Consider the following 19,395-nt stretch of genomic DNA (forward strand, 5'->3'; position numbering starts at 1 on the left):
CAGCGAGCAGGTGAAGCTGGCCAGGTTGGAGGTGTCAGCAGCAGTGAGAGCCCAGAATGTGAAACGAGCAGTGCCATTTCGGGGCATTTGTAACCAGTAGAGAGCAAAGAACAGTTCTGAGTTTCAGCAGCATGTGAGAGGCTGGCTTTGGAACAGAAGCAATTTGACAAGGAGGATGAATAGCTTAGGGAGATGGGCAAGTGAACACTGAAGGGCACTGGGCTGATTTTCTGTCTCTTTCCTCTGTGAGTACCTGGGAGATAGCAAGACAGGACCGTGAAGCTCTGGGGGAGATGGCAAGGACGAAAGGACCCCCAGGCCACATCTGAGGTGTAGCTGGAGCCTGGAAACATCTGGAGTTTTCTGTGAAAGTGACACTGCCCTTCCCCCTGATCTGCTGGTCGCACTCACTATCCTCATTTCTCATCCTTTGAGGAACAGGTGCATTTCATGTCCTCTCTGTGGTTTATTATGAAAACAATATATTTTCCCCATTCTTTAAATACAAAATTAGGCCGTTCTGTGATTTCGCCAAACTACACATCTCTTGCTCCCTGCCAGAGATTCATGGCTTAATCTAAAGGCCATATCTCTGAATCAGTTGACTATGATGTATCTGCAAGAAAAATGCAGCCTCGCTTAGTTTTAGTAGCTTTAAAGAAAAAATGAATAAGTCAAAGAAAAATATTCCTTCTCATTTGTTCTCTTAAATATGAAACAGGGATTTGGAAATTTCCCAAGGACAAAAATACATGTTTCAGGCCTGTGTTACGTCACGGTACGTGATGGGTGAGGGGAGGAGAAGGGAGGGAGAGAAGCTGGGGTGGCAGAGGGGCCCCCACAAATGGCGGGTCCCCCTGCTAGTTGGAGCTTGATGTCTGATGCATTCTCTTTACCAAAATATTGCTATGGTTTTCCCAGAGGGAAATTTACCAGAGAGTGATTGAACATTAAATACTCCGGTCTGTACTCCAGTCTGTTTTCTAAAATCATGGTTGGCATTCTATTAATGTGTATCCAGGAAAGCCTTCTTGCTATGAGCAGAGCACTTAGGGTCGCCTGGGACAACACCCTGAAAACCTCAGGGGTTCTTGCTGGGCCCTGGCTTTTTCTATTTTGTCTGCTCAATGGAAAACCAATCCAGCAGGACTGGTGCTTTCTGTCGAGATTCAGGAAACCTGATTCTGATCCCAGCTCCGGTTTCCTTGCTGACTTACCCTAGGGCTGTCCAGTGCTGAGAGCAGGGCCTGCGGCGGAGTGTTTTCCCCTATTCCCAAGGAAATTCACGTAGATTTTAGGAGAAGGAATGTAGCATCCAGAACCCCCTTATATCTTGGAAGAATATGGAGCATTATATGATGAAGGAAATAAAATAAGAGCACCCGGGTGGAATATAAAACTTGACTTTCCCTCTCAGAGATACATGCTAAATATGGGAGTGTTAAATTTCAAAGAGCTTAAAGAATATAAATAAACTATGTGGATCTACTTGTACTAACAACTCTGAAGAAATGATGATGGTCATGGGCTCTGGAACCTGAGCCAGTTCTGCCACTTAAGAGCTATGTGGGGCTTCCCTGGTGGCGCAGTGGTTGAGAATCTGCCTGCTAATGCAGGGGACACGGGTTCGAGCCCTGGTCTGGGAAGATCCCACATGCCGCGGAGCAACTAAGCCCGTGAGCCACAATTACTGAGCCTGCGCGTCTGGAGCCTGTGCTCCGCAACAAGAGAGGCCGCGATAGTGAGAGGCCCGTGCACCGCGATGAAGAGTGGCCCCCACTTGCCACAACTAGAGAAAGCCCTCGCACAGAAACGAAGACCCAACACAACCATAAATAAATAAATAAATAAATAAAAGTAAATTAAAAAAATAAAAAAACGCAGTTCAAGTACTTTCTTTAAAAAAAAAAAAAGTTAAATCATCAAAAAAAAAAGAGCTGTGTGTCCTTGGGCAAGTGACTTAACCTCTCTGTGTTTCAGTTTTTTCTTCTGTAAAATGGGGATCATCCTGGTTACTATGGCTAGGGCAAGGGTTAATCCATGCACAATGCCCAGTTTTTAGTAAATTCTTTCACCGTTAGCTGTTACTACTAGCTGCTGTTTTCTGAACTTCGTTTCCTTTAGCCGTACAGTAAGGCAGGTGGATTGCATCAGTGGTTCTCCGCTTGGCTGAACACTAGAGTCACCTGGGGAGCTTTTAAAATTCTGATGACTGTGCCTCCCTCTCCCTGCTTCCCTTGAAACAGAATCTCGAGGAGTGGGGCCTGGACATCTGCATTTGAAAACAGCATCCTATGTGATTCTGGGGCCCAGTGAGGCTGAGACCTTTGAGCTTGAAAGCTGGCACAGTATCTTTCTATTTGGAGGGGTTACAGCATCCCTTCCCATACTCAGCGCACTCATACATGTGACTAAACTTTATCCTTTCTAAGAAATTGAGATGAGTCACATAACATAAAATTAACCATGTTAAGTGTGCAATTCAGCGGAATGTACACCCACCATGGTGTGCAACCACCACTTTTTTCTCGTTCCTAACCATTTTCGTCACCCCCAAAAGAAAACCTGGTACCCATGAAGCAGTCACTCCCCAGGCCTCCCTCTTAGCACCTGGCAACCGCCAATCTGCTTTCTGTCCCTATGGCTTTACCCATTCTGGATATTTCATATAATTGAAATCATAAATATATGGCCTTTGGTGCCTGGCTTCTTTTACTCACATGATGTTTTCGAGGTTCATTCATGTAACAAGTGTCAGGACCTTGTGGCTGAATAATAATCATTATGTGTCTATAACACATTTTGTTTACCCGTTTTACCCATTGATGGACACTTGAGTGGTATCCACCCTTTGACTATTGTGAATAATGCTGCCATGAACCTCTGTGTACAAGGATTTGAATAACTGTTTTCAATCCTTTGTGGTATAGATCTCGGAGTGGAATTGCAATGGTGGCCCTCTAATTAACTTTTTGAGGAACTGCCAAACTGTTCAGTGTGATTAAACTTTAATGTGTACCCTCCACCCTCACAGATCTTCCTTGACCTGTCCCCACTGCCTGAAACAGAGCAACACCTTCGATCCTTTCCTGTGTGTGTCACTGCCTATCCCATTGCGACAGACGAGGTACGTGAGCATCATGCCCGTGAACTTGACTTCCATCCTTGGGAATCTTTTGGGCTTGCAGCTGCATTTTCTCTTTTGCTTCTCTGCCAAGCCTGGCAGCTTGGGGACATTCAACGAATGAATGGGACAATTAACGTGAGAGGTTACAGAGTCCCTTCTTTAGCCGAAGAAGGAATTATAAACATGCTTTTGTTTATCAGCCCTGTTGCCAGGCTTACATCTTTGGCCCATTCAGAAGCCGGCACCGGCCAGTTGGTACCACTCAATCAGACAGGGGCGAACTGGAGAAAATCTGTCACCCTCTGCTTTCCCCTGCTTTATTTCCAAATCCTTTTTCCTCTTAGTGAGGGTGTAGGAAAAGGTTTATTTAAGGAGCAAAGAAAAAGGAAAAGGGTTGTTGGGAGATATGAGGAAAAAAAAGAAAAGAGGAGGCAGGGTTAGGTAGGAGGTGTGGTCACTGCAAAAGTAAGAAGCACGTAGCGCAAGCATCCCAGAAGTCCAGGGCTTAGCAGTGACTGTTAAGGCAATGGCCAGTGTCAGTCTCATGGAATTTTAGCGAACTATATGGGGCGCCTTCACTGTCACGGAAGGCGGCATTTCTTCCCTGGGTTCCTCATCTTTGTAAAAACCATTTCTCTTGCCCTCTGTCTGTTGACATCCTCTATCTTTAGGATGCAGTGAAGACATGACGGCTTTGTAAAGCCTTTCCTGGCAACTTAATACCCCTTTCTGCTCTGAATTCCTGTGCTGCTGATTGTTTATGCCACAAATATAACACTGGCTTATCCTATCATCAGATGATGGCTACCGATAGATATGAGTTGTGATACCTGGCCTGATGCAGCATAGCACAGTGGTTAGGACCACTGACTCTGGGGCCAGACTGCCTGGGTTCAAGTCCCAGTTCTGCTAATTAGTTGTATGAATTCGATAATTACTGTAGTATAGAGCAGGGGAAACAGGAGCTGGAGGGGTTGAGCCCTGGTGTGCTGCTGGGGGTAGTAGGAAGTAGAACCAGAGAGAGTCCAGAGAGGTTGGGGGGCAGAAGGGCTGTAGCCCATCACCAAGGGAGAACTTCAGGAGGAAAGGAGAGCCTCATCAACAGTGCTGAGTTGTCCTGGAAGAAGAAGCTTGACTGCTCTACTTCTCAGACTTCGAAGTTTCTTTTTGCCTAAGATGATCTATTTCACAAACAGAACCTTGAGACTATATAGATCTGTACAGATGGTCCCTGACTTACGATGGTTTGGTATACAATATTTTGACTTTACAATGGTACGAAAGTGATGCGCATTCAGTAGAAACAGTGCTTCACGTTTTGAATTTTGATCTCTTCCCAGATGAGCAGTATGAGGCACGGTCCTCTCTTGTGAGGCTGGGCAGGGGATCACCACAGCTCCCGGTCCAGCCTGGTGATCACGAGGGTAAACAACCGATACACTTAAAATCCCTGTTTTTCACCTTCCGTATAGTATTCAATAAATTACATGAGCGATTCAACACTTTATTAGCACGGAAGCTTTGTGTTAGACGATTTGGCCCAACTGTAGGCGAATGTAAGTGTTCTGAGCACGTTCAAGGTAGGCGGGGCTAAGCTGTGATGTTCGGTAGTTTAGTTTTATCAAATGTATTTTCGATTTAAGATAGTTTCAATTTACAATGAATGGGTTTATCGGGATGTAATCCCATCATAAGTTGAGGAAGGTCTGTATTGTGATTCTTAATCAGATATCTTTTATTTTTAACTTGCTGGAAAAGCACACTCAGCTGAGACCCTTGGAGATTTGCCTCTCCACTGCCACCTGGTGACAGCATACCTAAAGGGCAATGACCCGACCAGGAAGCAGAGATTTGCCTAAGCGCTGAACTTGATCCATTATCAGTGATGGTGTCAACAATCCGTGTGAGTCCTTTAAGGATGTGGCCTCCTTCCTGTTTTCCAGATTCTTGAGCGTCACCTTGGTCTTCCCCTCTAAGAGCCAGCGGTTCCTGCGGGTTGGCCTGGCCGTGCCAATCCTCAGCACGGTGGCAGCCCTGAGGAAGATGGTTGCAGAGGAAGGTGGCATCCCTGTGGATGAGGTGTGATGGGGCCTGGTGATGGGATGATGAATGCTACCTGGGACGGCTGTCTAGGGTGTTTAGGTTAATTTCTGGCTCCCGGTGACTCCTGAGTGACTCATGAGTTTCTGTTTGATTAACAGTCCCCGGTGTCTGTGCTGACGGGGCCTTGACCTCTCCCTGCATTTTCACAGAACAACCGGAAAAGGATATACCACCTTTGTCTTCCAAGAAAGTGACGATGATTACGATCATCATCATTTCAACAATAGCTGACTCTCAGTAGAGCTTACGAAGTGCTGAGTACCGTTCTATGAACTTTATAGCTCATTTACTCCTCACCACCATCCTGTGAGGTAGACATTACACTTATCCTCATGTTAGCAGCAGGCACTGAGAAGTTGAGTGACTTGCCCAAGGTCACACAGCTGGTAAGTGGCTGCGCCAGGATTTGAAATCAAACGCAGATGGTTTGATTTCACAACCACTATTCTATACTTTCACTCCTGAGAATATAAGCCAGGAGACTGAAGGGACAATACATGAACTATAAGGAACTAACTACTGAAGGAACTTGTGGTGTGTACATGAGAGAGGCAGTTTGGAGGAGAGTGGGATGGATGTGCTCCAATTTTTTTTTTTTTTTTTTTTTGAGCGTCTTGGTAAAGAGCTTGGATTCACTTGACTTTGGAGGGCAGACTCCTAACAGGAACCCCCATGAAAGGACAGGGTAGAAGTGATGGTGGTGAAAAGCAATGCAGTATGATGAAGAGGGCTCGCAGTGGGGTTCTAATTGTGATTCAGTCCCTTCTAGTTTTCTGACCTTGGACAAAGTAATTGGTCCTCTGTTTCTTTAACTGTAAAATGGAAATTTTACACTTCCCTGGTGACCTCGTGGGATTGTTTTCTAATTAAAGAGTATTTTTAACCTTTTTGTTAAGGAATAACACAGGTACAAGAAAGTGTCCATGTCTTAGGGTTATAACTTGTTGAATTTTTACATGCATGTACATACGTGTAACCACCATGATTATTGAGGCTTTCCATCACCCCAGTGGACTCCTTCCTGCCCCCACCCAGTCAATCCCTCTGACCCCTCTCACCATTTTAATGAGGATCTCAACTGGGGAAAAAAATGTGTGTGTCTTGCTTTGTAAACCCAAAGTGCTATATGGGAATCTATAGTGAGGGAGAGAGTAGGACAGTGGGTGAGAGAGAGTCTTGGGGGAAAAAATAGCAGTAATAAAAGATCAAAATGGGGGGAAGTCTAAGAGAGGTAGAGTTTGAAACTTTAAGAGAGTAAAAGGACTGTCAGGAATTTAAAAGGCATGATGGGGACTTCCCTGGTGGTGCAGTGGTTAAGAGTCTGCCTGCCAATGCAGGGGACATGGGTTTGAGCCCTGGTCCAGGAAGATCCCACATGCCACGGAGCAGCTAAGCCCGGCTGCCATAACTACTGAGCCTGTGCTCCAAAACCCCCGAGCCACAACTGCTGAGCCTGCGTGCCACAACTACTGAAGCCCGTGTGCCTAGAGCCCATGCTCCGCAATAAGAGAAGCCACCACAATGAGAAGCCCGCACACCGCAGCAAAGAGTAGCCCCTGCTCGCCGCAACTAGAGAAAGCCCGCGCACAGCAATGAAGACCCAACACAGCCAAAAATAAATTTAAAAAAAAAAGACTTATAAATAAAAAAAAAATAAATAAAAGGCATGATGTGTTTGTTCAGGGAGACAGGAGTCACTTGGGATTCCAAAGTCCACAGGTGGGCATTTTGATTGGAACTAAAAATCTATTGTGATATTTTGTTTTAACTGGCAAGTTTATTCCATCAGCGATCATGGACAAGTTTGGATTTATTTATATCATCTTATTTTATGCTTTCTATTTACCTTGCTTTTCCTTTGTTTCTTTTTTCTCTCCTTTACTGCTTCTTTTGGATGGAGCAATTTTTCTTTATTTCATCTCTTCTGGTTTGGGACATATACGTTATATTTCTATGCTCTTACTGGTTATCATTAAAATATCAACATGCATAACTAACAAAGTCTTATGTTAATCTTCCCAAACAACACAATTTATGCTTTAATTTCCCTTATACCTTTTTGATTTAGATATTATTGTAGATGGATGTTGTTATCCAGTGTTTGAATCCCTCCTCCCTTTTCTCACAGGTTACAGTAGTAGTAATAGTTGTTATCATTAGAGGTTTATATAGTCAATATGTATTTACACTTACCAATGTTTACCATTTCTTTGCTTCATCATTTCTTCTTGCAATTCAGGTTTTCCTTCTGAGGTCAGTTTCTTTGTTTTAACCCTGACATGTATCTTTTGTATCTTTTACAAGAGAATTTCTCAGCCAGTGTGCCTTGAATGGGTTATGTGTGCTGACTTGTTGGTTCCTTCAGCCCTTGAGGGGACAGAGTTGAGTCTTGGGAAGACAGGACCCTCAAGGCAGTCACTCCTCTCATCCACTACAAAACTAGCTTCTTCTGCTCACCTCAGTGTTCCATGAAAATATTTTCCACATATGATATAGCATGCAAAAAGTTGGCAATACTATTTAAGAGTTCTTTGAGTGGAGTTCTGTTAGTGATAAGTACTCTCACTTTGCTTATCTGAAGTGGCTTCATTTTAGGCTTATTTTTGCACGATAGTTTAGCTGGGTATAAAACTTTAGATTTTCAGTTTTCTTCTCCCTACTCTTCCTTCAGCACTTTGATATTCTATTGTTGCAGTTGAGATGTCTGTGGTCAATCTAATTCTTACACTTACTGTGTTTTATTACTAAAAATAAGTAACCACTTAGGGAGAAGGAAAAGGTAAAAGAGAGGTTTCAGACTATCAGTCACTTTTAGACTGCTACTTTGTTAAGTTCCCTTTGAGAAACAAGAGGGAAAATGATCTTCCTCATTCCAGGTGATCTTGGTTGAACTTCATCCCAGTGGACTCCAGCGGTCTTTCTTTGATGAAGAGGACTTGAATACTATTGCAGAGGGAGATAATGTGTATGCCTTCCAAGCCCCTCCATCACCTGGCCAGGAGATGCTCTCAGGTACAAGAGTGCTTTGCATAATTTTATTTGGATATTATGAGTTATACGTTTGAGAGGATACTCATTGGGTGCTAAGGCATAAGACACTTAATTTTAGTACTTGGAAATATCAGGCTTATTTTCTCTGATATTTGTTGTACAGATGGTTGATTATAAAAATTAATCAACTAAGACAGGGGTTCTTGAAACCTTAGTATCAGAGTCACCTGGAGGTCTTGTTTAAACAGATTTCTGAGCCCTACCCGCAGTGTTTTTGACTCCGTAGGCCAGGGGTGGGGCCTGAGAAATTACATGTCTAGCAAGTTCCCAGGTGATGCCGATGCTGCTGGTCCTGGTACCGCATTTTGAGAACCACTATTCAGAACAGGTGCTGGGGTAATCTTTGTCTTCAGGACTCCTATGGTTCAAGGTCAGTGCTTGAAGTAAAACTGTTACAAACTGGAGCAGTAGATGGCCAAAGAGATTATTAAATGACTTTTTGTTAACAGTCCCCCTTCCCTATGTTAACTTTTCCTAAACTTCGGATAGGCAAAGATGGTCAGTTTCTGACAGCCTTTCATTGTAGGTCAGTATCCGTTTTGGTCCAATTAGCCAGTCAGTAAGGCTCATATTTAGAGGACCTTGTGCCAGTGTTACACTCATACCCCAGATGAATCCTATGCCCTGGACCATATCCTCGGCCAGCCTAGGTGGCAGGCAGGCTGTGGGAACCAAGTGTCTGCAGTTGCTCTGAGTCAACAGAGAGACTCTGGGCCTGGAACGGGACATTGACAGGCCCTGATTATGTGATAACTCAGTGAAATAGCCCTCATTTCAAATTCAATCACAGGACACATCTGTGCCTTAAAAGTAAAATTTCAGAGCTGATTGGAAATTGAGGATGGTCCAATTCCTCTACTTCCTCAACCATAAAGATTCTTACCTTCTCTCTGTACTCCTTAATGTTGGCGTTCTAAGAGAGTGGATACTCTACAGCTCTCTGATCAAAGCATACAAGCAACCAAAATCATTTTGGTGTATTTTTCAGATTGGCTTTGAAAAGTATTAATTAAAATCCCTGCCTATACTTTAAAATTGGCTGACCACAACAGCAAATTCACTACCATGTATATTATCTTATGCCAGGTGCCTGATGGAACAAGTGCCATGAACCTTAATATCACTTCCCCTGAAGCCCTCCAGTTTCTCCCAAGGGTGGTTAATGGATGATCAAAGTGAAGAGGGGCTAGAAGCCAGGGTTCTGACCCAGCGCAGCAGCTCCTTTAAGAACGCAAATGTAATTCTCGCCCTTCAGCTCGTCCATCTGGTCTACCTGTCTCCCCACGCTTGGCAGTCCGCGAGGGTCAGCGATTATCCCTGCCCGTCCACAGTGAGACCACGGTGCTAATCCTCTTCTGTAATTTGGTGGGCTCAGGGCAGCAGGCCAGCAGGTATGTTTAACTTCATCCTTCTTTTACATGATGTCTGGGTTGTGTCGACAGGTAGTTGGAATTTGCGCTAGAATAATTCTAATTTGAAAAAAATTAAATATCCATTCTCAAAGTTGATCAGCAAGGAGTAGGGAGTAACGTACTTCCTGATCAAGAGGATCAGAAATAACTGCCTCAAGCAGATGGCTAACATTGTCCTTAACAATTGAGTATCGGAGGTTTCCCTTTTGGTTTTAGGAACAATGATTTTTGCTCTCACCATTATTTTATACTGTGTTGTAAGGCCTAGGCAGTGCAGTAAGACAAGGGAAAAAGAAACTGGCTATTGGAAAGAGGAGGTAAAATGACCACTATTTGCAAATTATATTATTTTCTATCCAGAAAACCAAGAACTTGAAAGTAATTAGAACTAATGAAAGAGTTCAGGAAAGTGACTGGTTGCATAACAAATATACAAAACCAGATAGTTTTCTTATAGAATGCAAATAAAATGTTTAAAAGATATTACTCCAATGAAAAAATTTTAGATGGGTAAAATGTTTGTAAAATTTATCTGGAAGAACAAACTCGTAAGAGTAGCCAGAAAATATTGGGGGCAGGAGAAAGAAGGAAGACGGATTGTTCTAGAAAAACAGAATAAAGTTTTAATTATTAGAATATTGTGATATAGGCGGAAGAATATACACTTAAATCAATGACACAGAACAGGTCAAGTGTACTTCAGTATTTGTTATATGATAAAAATGGTGTATTTCATATTAGTAAGGAGTGAATGAATTATTTAATACTAAGCCTGGGCTAACTGATATTTTGCTTTCTTTTTATTTTAAATAATCAATTTTTTTACTCCTGCCATAAATTCACATGTATAAATTGATTGGAGAGGTAATTACAGAAAAGGAAACCATAAAATAACTTGAAGGTAATGTAGGGGAATATTTATATCTTTGAGTTGGGGGCTATTTTAACACCTAAGGCAGGAGGCTATCAAGGAAAAGTCTAATGTTTTAAATACATGTAAAATGCTAAGCTAAAAGCAAATTTGAAAGGCAAAGCAAAACGAAGAAAAATATTTACATCATGTGACAGCTGAAAGATGCATATCTGTCACATAAAACCTAGCTCTCAGATTAGGGAGAGAAATAATATTCTTTTAGTAAAATGAGCCACAGAGATGAACATTAATTCACAGAAGAGATACAGGCATAGGTTAAAATATTCAGCTTCATTAGTAGTAGAAGAAATTCTGATGGCAATAGCAAGATGCTATACTTAACCTTTCAGACTATTAAAGAACTTTAAAAAATTGATAATACTCATTCTGGGCAAGTGTCAAGAGAATGGGGCACATGCTTCACGGGTAAATTGGTGTGGCTTTTCTAGAGAGCAGGTTGGAAATAAATAGCTTTGGTCTTATTTCCACTTCTGGAACTTTATCCCAAAGAAACAATTAGTCATGTGCACCCAAAGGCGTAGGCAAAAGAACGTGTATAGTTCCTGCCATGAGCAAGCATTGCTTAAATAAAAAATTGGAAACAATCCAAATGCCTAGTAATAGAGGATAAGGTAAATAAACCCATCTGTCTATTCAACAATTGATGCCCAGTGCCCTTGCCCATCCAGGTGCACCAGCTCATATTTATGCTGTATTTTAGCAAAGTTAATTCAACAGTAGCACATTCTTACCCCATTGGATCTTCACACAGCCTTGCAGGTGGGGCCAGAGAGCAGTCAGAGTTCAGTGATTTGTCCAGAGGCACCCAGGGCAGAGCTGGAATTGACAGCTGGCAGTCTGGGCACCACAAGCTCACTGCTGCGTGCTCATGAGATCGGGACATGGAAAGCATTCCTAGTTGCGAGAATATTCCTGATACACAAAGCCATCGATGTGTCCACTGGGCTTATCTCTGCCTGGCTTTCCTCTGGGTCCTGTGTTCTCTTAGTCTGCTCTTGCTCTGGGGAAGAGGGTTTCCCAGCCACCTCTTTACACTGCCATGTCTCCATTCATAACGAGGGTCTCAGATGGGCAATTTTGTATTGTGTTTTGTGCTCAACTCTTATCCAGTTGAGAGAAGCCAGTGAGTAGAGCCAATGCTCTTGACTGTTGGGTATTGTTGGTTTTTCTTTTGCCGAAATAACCTCATTTCCTTGGATTTCCAGGTTTGGGCCACCTTTCCTGATGAGGGAAGACAGAGCCATCTCATGGGTCCAGCTCCATCAGTGCATTCTCAGCAAGGTCCGCTATCTCATGAAGAGTGAGGCTCCCGTACAGGTCAGTGTGTGTGTGTGTGTGTGTGTGTGTGTGTGTGTGTTGTCGGGGGGTGGGGTGTGGAGAGAGGGGTGTAGGAATCTAGTGGTAGCTCAGGAGACACAAGCATTTGCTGTCAGTGACAGTGTTCACACTGTCGTATCAAACAACTTTGATTTATATGCAAGAAAATAACCGTTTTATGGTCCGTGCTGTTTCTCTCTTTGTGGCATTGCACAATAATACCTTTCATGGATGGAGCTTTTGCTCGTTAAATCTTTCAAAACATCATTGGAAGAAAGAGTGGGATTTACATCATTCATCTCAGTTTTGTATATTTATGGCTTCCCATAGTTCTTCCTGGAGGGGAGCTTATTGTAATAAACTGTAACTTATACATTTGGATCAAAAATTTCAAGGGACTTGAGGTATAACTTCTGTGGAAAAATAAAATCGATATTTATGTCCAAATATGAAAATGTAGGTATTAAAACAATTTTGTCCAGTTTTCGAAAAACAGGTTAAAAACTCAAGGGGAAACACCTTTTTGCCTTGCTCATTTATTTATTCTCAGACTGGTAGTTTCCAAATAAAAACAACACATTCTAAAACCATTCCTTTCAGCCCCGATAGTATCAGAACCTGTTCTGATGGCTGCTTGGCATAGAAGACTTTGACATGTTTAGGGACACATCAGTAGCCTCAGAATTTTGTTTTCCCCCAACTACTCTCTAAGTGAGAACTTTTCATTTGGGGGATGTACCAAACATTTCAGAGGGATTTCTGCATAGTTCTTCGTAATTCATGTGCCTTCCTGCTTTGGGAAAACCGTACATTTGATTCGGGATTTACACCAAATACCAGTTTGCTTAAGACCTTTCCTACATTCGTACCAAATCTTTATCTCCAAAGGATTTTTGCTTCATGAACTGCCCAGCAGATCTGCCATGGTGCCCAAATTAGAAACTCGAACTTCTCCCCAAGTAGGTCAGAATATCTAGTAATAGCTTTAGCTTTCCCCAAACCCTGTGCTCCTGGCTGTTGAGAGTGGATGAAACGGCTTTCATGCAGACGTTGAACTCAGCTGTTCTTATTCTCCCCCTGGTCTCCCATGTGCTTTTGCCTCTGCATCTCTCCAGTCATTTCAATTTTAGAGACCGATGAAGCAGTCAGTGGGGCCTGCAAAATTCTAATACCAGCAACCTCCAACTCAGCTACGGACTCTTGTCCACAGATACATTGACAAATGTGTGGATGCCCATGGTTTTATGTAAGAATAATGTGTTCTAAGTGGTTGTGAGGCTCCCAGGCTAGCTCACCCATCCAACCCATAGGCTTTTATATTTTGGTTTTTGTTGTTGTTGTTTTGGCCGCTCTGCCTGGCTTGCGGCATCTTAGTTCCCCGACCAGGGATCGAACCCTGGCCCCAGCGGTGAAAGCGCCGAGTCCTAACCAGCTGACCGCCAGGGAATTCCCAAGGCTTTTATATTTTGAAGCGTTTGAAAAGAATTTGAAAAGAATTGGTAATAATTTGGAAAGAATCCTGTCAGCCTTCTCAACATTGAACCAAAGAGATTAAAAGTAGTGAACATATATTGAAGGTTCCAAAGTGAATTTCCCTAGCCGAGAATAAAGGACAGGAAAATGTCTCTTACAGAAATGACCGATTTGCTGGATGGGATTAATTTGCATGAATTAATGAAAAAAAGAGATTGATCATTGCGTAGGAATTTTTCTGGTTCCTTTGTAAATTTTCTTTGTGGGCAGGCAGGGCGAGCTGCTTCCATGCAGTATAGGTGCCTTATTATGTTGCCATCCAAACAGCAAGACTCCATTAGGGGTGCCAGGAAAAAGCTTTCCCCCCCAGATTTAACTAACTTCTCCTTGGGAAGTACACCCTCGCATGGCCAGCCCTGAATCCAAGCCCCTGAAGTCAGCTTGCTTCCAGCCATCAGTTTTGTGTTTGTTGAAGTGGCAGGTCAGCTAGAGTATAGGTATAGTCCAGTGAGGCGTCCACACTCCCCCAATGTCACACTTATTGCCCCTCCCCCATCAGCTGCCACAGCCCAGGAGTCGGCTCACAGCTCCCTGAGTATGTTTTGGGTCACACTGTCTTTGCCCTATTCCTGTTTCTTTGAATTATAATGTTTTCCTTCTCTTCTCCTGCCTGAATTCAACCTACATTTCATCAGTGTTTTTTAAGTAGAGATTTCTGCCACTTATCTTTGCCAGCGTTTGTAAGAACATTTCATTTTTTTCTAGTCGTGGCCAAGGTCCTCAGTGACAATTTTAAGAACTGTATTTCCATTGCTTGAAGAGACCATTGATTTTATTTTTTTTAGATATTTTGGTAAAATGTATGTAATGTGTATTGTAACCGTTCACAAATGTACATTAATTATATTCATCATGCTGCATAACCATCACCACTATACTCCCCAGATTCTTCACCATACCCACAAAAATTACACCCATTAAATAACAACTCCCTGTTGCCCCAGCCCCTAGCCCGTGAGAACCTCCTTTCTACTTTCTGTCTCTATGAATTTGGCTACTCTAGGGACCTCATATAAACAGAATCATACAATATTTGCCCTCCTGTGTCTGGCTTATTTCACTAAGCAAAATATTTTCAAGGTCCATCCATGTTGTAGCATGCATCTGAATTTTCTTCCTTTTGAAGGTTGAGTAATATTCCATTGTGCGTATATACCACATTTTGTTTATCCATCCATCTGTTGATGGATACTTGGGTTGCTTCTACCTGTTGACTATTGTGAATAAGGCTGTTTAAGGCTCAGTTCAGTTTCAGAAAAGTTGAAATATGAAAAGAAATGTCCATCTTAGAATAACAACATAGGTGGTATTTCTTTTATGCAGCTTATTTCGACATGTATAAATACTTATTTAGCATTTGAGACGTAAAATGTACACTAACTTGCTTTTAGATAATTGCCTCATTTTGGTAATCTGGTGACGATAATAATCATCTTAATAAAGTAAATTAGCTGTTAATAATTAATGAACAGAATTGGTTTAATTCCCCATTAACTGTGCCAACATTTGCCCCAATTAAACCTATGTTATTTTAAATCACCGTGTTCATTGTTTTGGAGAATTTAACGTGTTACACGGTATTAGATCACTATGTTAAAATGTATAGGGTGTATCTTCTAAAAAAACTGAAGCCTTTATTATATCTCTGGATTTGGAATAATTATTAAGGGCATATTCAAAATACACTAAGCAAAAGGTTACATTTTCTGAGTAACTTCTCTGCACTTAACCATCTGATTTGCACCAACATGTGTGATGACCTGCTTCCTGTTCTCGGCCTGGCAGAACCTGGGGTCACTGTTCTCCATTCGGGTTGTGGGGCTGTCCCTGGCCTGCAGCTACTTGTCCCCAAAGGACAGCCAGCCCCTCCATCACTGGGCAGTTGACAGGTAAGGGGACGCTCCAGACGTGGTAAGAGAATGCATTCGTTCCCACCTGACTCGTGACTCCTGACTCCTTCAAGGCTGTGTATCAGTAAGACTGATGACAATCTTAGCTGCCCTTGGTCTTCAGCACCAGCGCCTGGGTTAGGTCCTTATACACATTCTGTGCTTTCAACCCTCATGTCTAGAGCGGGACCGACGGCCACTTCAGAGATGGGGAGACACTGAGGTTCCCAAAGATTAGTGAATTTATGCACATTCACGCGGCTGGTTAAGGACTGTGTACCTTCCGTGAGCTCAAAACCTGTTTTTGAATCATCTTGGTGACAGTTAGGGACGCATGTGACATCTCCACTTTTTTCTTGCAATACATTCAAAACCTTCTTTTAGGTGCAGACCCTCCTGTCTGTCACTTGTATATATGCGTCTTGGTTGTTTTTTGTTTTTTTTTTTTGGCCATGCTGCGCGGCTTGCAGGATCTTAGTTCCCTGACCTGGGATCGAACCCATGCCCCATGCAGTGGAAGCATGGAGCCCTAACCACTGGACCGCCAGGGAAGTCCCCATACGTGTCCTGTTTATTTCACATCTTCCACTCCCTCCTTGTCCTGTCTCTTCCGCATTAAGGCCAGACAACCTCTTCTGAAATGGGCTGAGCCCAAGCAGCTGGAGAGAGCGATGGGTTGATTCACACTGAGATTTTCTGGGCATGGGAGGGTCTGGAAGGGGAAGACCTTTTAGGTCGTGGAGGCGGACCGGCAGGTGCTCCTTTCACTGTGCAGTGGAGGAAAACCTAGCAGCTCCTTTGAGGCACCGTCAGAACTGGGTATTTGCTGAGGACGTTCAAGCAGAACGGCCCCCTCGACACTGAGAAGATGGCTGGGGCTGCAGTGGGAGGGCTGGGTCGTGGCCTTGCAGCCACCAAATCCTCAGAGCTCACCAGCTCCCAGGGGAGCAAGGACAGAGGCTTCAGGGGTAGATTAAGGACCAAGTCTTCTGCAGACAGCACCTCCCCAGACCCCCGACCTCGGTTTCCATGCAGCTTTGGACATCTCTGTTGGGAACATCAGTCCTGGGGCTGGAGGAGAGAGTGGGAAGCAGGCTGCATGCCTTTGATGGGCTCCCTGTTCTCTCATCAGGGCTCTGCACCTCAGGAGGCCGGGAGGCCCCCCGCACATCAAACTGGCCGTGGAGTGGGACAGTGGCACCAAAGAGCAGTGAGTCCAGCAGAGCCCAGCTCTGGCAGAGGAGACGGGGCTGTCCGTGCACACGGACCTTCCTGCGCCAGTTCCCCTGATGCGACAGTGGGGTGTACGATGCCCCCCGGATGCCGTGTGGCCCATTCCTCAGAGAAGCCCCCATGGCAATTGTCTGTATATAAACAACAGCGACAGGAGTAGTAATAACGATGGCTGTGGGTGGTGTGAGTGGTGGTAACAGTCACAGTTGGAAATGGTGAGGTGACACTTACCCACTCACCCCGTGCCAGCCACTGCTCCGAGCACTTCACATCCGTGCAGTTTAGTTCATGCATCAGTTCCTGTGCAGTAGGTCCGACCCGAATCCACATCGTCAGATGTGGAAACTGAGGCACAGAGAGGTTAAACGGTTGCTCAGTGTCACACAGCCCCTGCCTGGCAGAGCCGGGCTTTGAACCCAGACTGTCGCCTCAAGTCCATGCTCTTAATCACTCAGCGTGGCTGCTTCTCTAACACCGAGTGCCTCTGCCCGACTTCGGGAAAGGACACTGTTCAGCCCGGCGAGTGTTTATTAATCTCCTACTAGGTGCCAGGCCCTGCACCACGACATGAAACAGAAATGAGTAAGCCAGGGGCTCGGTCCCTCTCTGGGTCCGTGGGGGGACTGAGAAGTCCAGTAAAAGCGAGTGGGTGCCCCGGGAGCCCTGGGGAGGGGGCCTTTGCCTCCCGGGCAGATGCTTTGCACCCCGTTAGCTGGGAGTAGGGCCCCCTCAGGGGTGAGACCCCGCGTGCCTCTGTCTGCTCCCTGCAGCCTGTTCGGGAGCATCCAGGAGGAGCGGGTCCAGGACGCGGACAGCGTGTGGCGGCAGCAGCAAGCCCACCAGCAGCAGAGCTGCACCCTGGACGAGTGTTTCCAGTTCTACACCAAGGAGGAGCAGGTCCCGCCCTGGGGGCCACGCCCCGTCCGGCCCGGGCATCCGGGGCCTGTCGGTGGGCGGGTCACGACCTCGGGAGGGGTGTGGCTTACGGTCCCGGTGGCTTCCCTTGCAGCTGGCCCAGGACGACGCGTGGCGGTGTCCCCACTGCCGGGCGCTGCAGCAGGGCGTGGTGAAGCTGAGCCTGTGGACCCTGCCCGACATCCTTATCATCCACCTCAAACGGTTCTGCCAGGTGGGCGAGAGGAGAAACAAGCTCTCCACGCTGGTGAAGTTCCCGCTCGCCGGCCTCGACATGGCTCCCCATGTGGCCCAGAGAAGCACGGGCCCCAAGGCCGCCCCGGGCCCCTGGCCTCCTTCCTGGAAGCAGCCGGCCTGCCTGCCCACCAGCTACCCACCAGACTTCCTGTACGACCTGTACGCGGTCTGCAACCACCACGGCAGTTTGCAAGGTGGGCATTACACAGGTGAGCCTGCCTCGCGGCCCGTGGCTGCGGCCCGAGCCTCCAGATGCCCAGGGAAGGGGCACCCCTGGGATTGCCGAGCTCGCTCGGGCACTCGGCACCAGCTGAGCCCTGACCCGCTGCACACCGGGCACCTGCCGGGGATGGGGTGGTGGCGTCTGGTCCAAGCGTCGAGCCGAGTTCCGTGGGGGGTTGGAATAGAAAGTTAGTTACAGCCCGAGTTTTTGACCGTGTCGGATACCAGAGGGTAGCTGTTGGAGCCCAGAAAGTGCCATTTATCCTCGTCTGTGACTCAACGCAGGGACTCCTACTTATCAGATTCGGTATTTTTTATTTCTACGGGGTACCTTTAATTGTTAATCCCTCAGAGGAACTTGGAGAGAATGAAGGCTGGAAGGACAGAAACAAAGAGCTTGGCAGCTCGTTCGGTTGTTCATAACCGTGTACCTTGGTCTCTTCTAGAATAATATAAAGTATTTCATTTTTGAAAAAATGCTTGAGAATATTTCATTTTTTTGAAAAATGCTCTATTCCTAGTGTACTAATGAACCTGCAATTTGGAAAGCACCAGACTGTATAAAAATTCAGAATCATCGCTCATTCATTCATTGAACAAATATTTATGAAGTCCCCATTCTATGCCAAACCCTGGGCTAGGTGCTGGAGTCTCGGTGATGAACAAGACAGATAGGAGTCCCGCCCTCATGGGACTAGTTTCAGACAGACAATAAAAAGGTGCTTGTCCCTTTAGTACTTTCCCTACTTGGTATCATGAAAAGGTGATTGGTTGATGTGTCTGAGATACAGATAAGGCCTCCCTGAGGATGTTACCTTTAGGTCAAGATCTGAAGGATGAGGTGGAACTAGCTGTGTGAATAAGGGGAGGGAAACATGGGCAGAGCTACTAGCCTGTGTGAAGGCCCTGAGGCGGAGTTTGTGTGTTTAAGAATTGATGAAAGCCTGTTGTGGCTGAAGGGGAAAGTGACATAAGATGGGGCTGGGTCCGAAGGCCCTGTGGGCCACGGACAAGAGTTTGCACTTTTTTCAGAGGGTGATGGGAAGCCATTAAAAGGTTTTAGGCAGAGGAATAAAGACATAATCTAGTTCACAAACTGAGGTCTTAGCTCGAGCAGAGAATTGGGTGGAACAAGAGTGGAAATGGGAATTCCAGTTAGGAGGAAGTTTCTGGGGCTCAAGTGAGAGATGGTGTTGGCTGGGACTTGGGTGATGACAGGGTATTCAAGACATATTTTGGAAAGGGGATCAGTGAGACTGGCTTTTGGACTCAGCGTGGGGTGGGAGAGAAAAGAAAGAGCAGAGACGAACTTCTCCGTGCTTGCCCTGGGCTGGTGCAGGAGCCAGCAAAGTGTGGCTTGTGGGCCACATCCAGTCTGGCAGCCGTATTTGTACAGCCCATGAGTCAAAAATGGTTTTTACG

The 19,395-nt window shown here is 45.1% G+C and overlaps 1 protein-coding gene across 3 annotated transcripts in view; it reads left to right on the forward strand.

Annotated features, from left to right (window-relative positions):
• The window catches only part of USP43 (ubiquitin specific peptidase 43), a 64,836-nt gene that overhangs the window by 24,617 nt on the left and 20,824 nt on the right, over positions 1 to 19,395 (forward strand). For 2 of the 3 annotated variants that reach the window (XM_082441349.1, XM_082441351.1), the window contains exons 4-12: positions 3,035 to 3,127; positions 5,071 to 5,206; positions 8,107 to 8,242; positions 9,537 to 9,672; positions 11,833 to 11,944; positions 15,263 to 15,366; positions 16,499 to 16,576; positions 17,370 to 17,496; positions 17,609 to 17,960. In XM_082441349.1, the coding sequence (XP_082297475.1) occupies positions 3,035 to 3,127; positions 5,071 to 5,206; positions 8,107 to 8,242; positions 9,537 to 9,672; positions 11,833 to 11,944; positions 15,263 to 15,366; positions 16,499 to 16,576; positions 17,370 to 17,496; positions 17,609 to 17,960 (1,274 nt within the window). The remainder of the gene's footprint in view (positions 1 to 3,034; positions 3,128 to 5,070; positions 5,207 to 8,106; positions 8,243 to 9,536; positions 9,673 to 11,832; positions 11,945 to 15,262; positions 15,367 to 16,498; positions 16,577 to 17,369; positions 17,497 to 17,608; positions 17,961 to 19,395) is intronic. The other variant, XM_082441350.1, reaches the window with a different exon arrangement.

This window comes from Balaenoptera physalus (genome assembly GCF_965194825.1).
Source record: "Balaenoptera physalus genome assembly, chromosome: 20".
In the NCBI taxonomy this organism is placed as follows: Eukaryota; Metazoa; Chordata; class Mammalia; order Artiodactyla; family Balaenopteridae; genus Balaenoptera; species Balaenoptera physalus.